This window comes from Limulus polyphemus, unplaced genomic scaffold (genome assembly GCF_000517525.1).
Source record: "Limulus polyphemus unplaced genomic scaffold, Limulus_polyphemus-2.1.2 Scaffold2327, whole genome shotgun sequence".
Taxonomy (NCBI): Eukaryota; Metazoa; Arthropoda; class Merostomata; order Xiphosura; family Limulidae; genus Limulus; species Limulus polyphemus.
In genome coordinates, this window is record NW_013667937.1 from 88,071 (window position 1) to 91,019 (window position 2,949).

At 33.3% G+C, this 2,949-nt stretch overlaps 1 protein-coding gene across 2 annotated transcripts in view; it reads left to right on the forward strand.

The window, feature by feature from the left end:
• Positions 1–2,776, forward strand: part of LOC106466624 (Down syndrome cell adhesion molecule homolog) — a 31,519-nt gene extending 28,743 nt beyond the window's left edge. The window contains exons 6-7 of one of the 2 annotated variants that reach the window (XM_022394669.1): positions 1,304–1,471; positions 1,892–2,776. In XM_022394669.1, coding sequence (XP_022250377.1) covers positions 1,304–1,428 — 125 coding nt within the window. In that variant the 3' untranslated portion in view covers positions 1,429–1,471; positions 1,892–2,776. Of the gene's footprint in view, positions 1–1,303 lie in introns of both variants that reach the window. The other variant, XM_022394668.1, reaches the window with a different exon arrangement.
• The last annotated feature ends 173 nt before the right edge of the window (positions 2,777–2,949 follow it).

Genomic DNA, 2,949 nt, shown 5'->3' on the forward strand with positions numbered 1-2,949 from the left:
TTTAGTTAATTACTACAACGAACCTAAAACTAAACAAAATAGTATATATATATATATATATATATATATATATAAATGATATAATCAAAAGTGGTCACCTTCGCTATAATACATAAAGAGTTCTTTGACTAAGATATAAAAATATAATCCCTTATCATACTTTCACATCTCTTCGGTAATATAAATTTCCCACAGAAGGCATTCATATTAAGACTTTATATAAATAATTCTTATTAATAAAACAGTACCTGGCTTCGGGTTATTAGGTTGATATATTCTAAATGACTATGTCAATGTGTGTACCTATTTTAGCATAAAAGAATAGTCAAAAATATTTTAAACATTTTTATTTTCTAGAAACACAAAAACATTCCTTTTCTATGTAGTATTTTTGCTAGCATGCTTCATTAAAAAGATCCTTAATATTGGTACCATTAAATCTTAAAACCTATATAGAGTAAATTGGAAATTATCTGTTTACTTTCTCACTTATTATTAGGCCTACAGAAACACTCTTACCTGTTTCAACCAATTTGCACTTGTAATCTCCCTGCATTCTTTGTTGTAGCATGTTAAAAAGTTTCCAATTGATACTTGGACCATCAATTGATAATTAAAGGTATCCCCAAACTTAAGTGTCTCAATACATTTTATCAAAGAATCCAAGATGTCTTTTGAGGCTGAATGACCAATAAAATCACAGGTAAATATCTTGTATGCACACAGTTTTCTGACTTGCTCCAAGACCGTAAGTGAATGCCCAGTTGTTTAAACTGGTTCTTCGTATTTAAGCTCTCATCAAAGAGTTGTTTAAACTGGTTCTTCGTATTTAAGCTCTCATCAAACAGTTGTTTAAACTGGTTCTTCGTATTTAAGCTCTCATCAAACAGTTGTTTAAACTGGTTCTTCATATTTAAGCTCTCATCAAAGAGTAACACATACTCTTTATTTTTTATCTGCTCCTTCAGTAATGAAAGCAAATGAGGTGCGAAACCAAAGGTTATCATGTATCTCAACTTTGTTTCAGCACGACTGTAGTTTTGAGCTATTGTGTTATCATGAAACATAGCTGCAAAATGTTTATTGTTTTCCCCTCGTGCCTTGTATGAATAATGTCTCTTGCCACTATGCAAAGTCCATAAGAATTTGGAATCAAGAAAAAGAACTAGAAAGAAAAAAATATAATTCTCCCAAAAATATAGCAAATACAATATTCAAACAATACCTTTCAATATCAATATAGAGTAATAAACAGGAATAACTATACCCTTCAATAACTATCTCATGACTCTCTCTCTCTCAGTGAAGCCAGCAGAGGTGGAACTAGCACGGGGCAATGCCCCGGGGTCCATGACGCCTGGGGCTATGGTCTGGTCTTATCTTCTGAAAGAAGGGGCCCCGATCATTTCTTTGCCCCAGGGCCCCTGAACTGCTTGTTCTATCACTGGAAGGCAGGGTATCTTTTCACAAGGTAGGTCACAAGAGTACCACCTCGTGTGATCATAAATTTACATACTGTTCTGCTACATTAATAGTATCTTTACATCACCACTAGAGAAGCTGATGTCAGTTTCATCATACATACATGTACTTATTCAAAATACAAATGATTATGTAGAAGGTAAGTTAGCATTTTATGCAACTAAAAATTTATAGATAAACTAAATGACAGCAGGAAATAATAAATGAACAATAAACACAACCATAATAATAAATAAAATGGAATGTGCTATCTCACACTTTATCATAAATTGTTTAATAATATTGGTGTGAAGTCCTGGCCAGGCATTTGTTTATTAACTGTGTTTTGGTAAGTGTTGAAGTTATTTCTAAGTGTTGTTATTGTGAATAAATTGTGTTTTTTTTTGTTGTTGTTGAACCCCGATTGTAGCAGTGTGTTCATTTTAGATCATTACACCATATTTGCTTAAGTTTACTCAGCTGTTAAATGGGTACCAGATGATAACCGGGGGTAGAACTGACATCCCATCTGGAGGTGGGGGTAGTGTGTCACCATTGTCATTCACTTGTGCCATGGGAACCAGAGTTAAGCAATGGCACCATGTGACTTTCAAGCATAGAATAGATCAACTCACTTGTGCCATGGGAACCAGAGTTAAGCAATGGCACCATGTGACTTTCAAGCATAGAATAGATCAACTCACTTGTGCCATGGGAACCAGAGTTAAGCAATGGCACCATGTGACTTTCAAGCATAGAATAGATCAACTTTGAGGTTTCATTGGTGCTCAGCAGTGTATAAACCTTCTCCAACTGCCCAATTAGGTCACTTACAATGTTCTAAGATAAGTAGCAGGTATTACCAACTGGTCGTAACAAACTGTAATAAGAAAAGTTAATTTTTCAGCATATTAAACCGTGTATGTGAGTACTTGTAAATTTGTGAAGAAAATTACGTTCCAGTTCAGTATTAGAAGTTTAACAATTATATCTTTTCTTGTGACTTTTTTTGTATTGAACTTCTGCCCTTAACTGATTGGTTATGAATCTGCACACTGTACTAACGTAGTGAAATTAGAGATCGACATATCACTATACTAATGTAACATAACAGGTTGTCAGTTTGGTAGATAAAAACATTTGATGCTATTAAAAGCTTAAACAACACAATTGTAATTATTCAGTTTCACTGCTTGTTACTACAGTTTCACCATGTGAATCTGGAATGCTTGTATAAAGGTCCTGATTATTTTAAAAATGAATGACCAGTGAAAAGGGGCCATATTTATGACACAATAAAATTTTCAATAAAACATTCATAAAGATTGTGTTCACTTTATTTCTAGTCTGTATCTTTTAATTTGCTTTATTTTCATAACTTGTAACAAAGAGAGAGAGAGAAAAAATGTATTTTTTTGTAAAAAGTGGGGGAAAAGGTTCACGCAACAAAATCATTTGGTGGGGCAAAATAACCTTATTTTGTAGTAC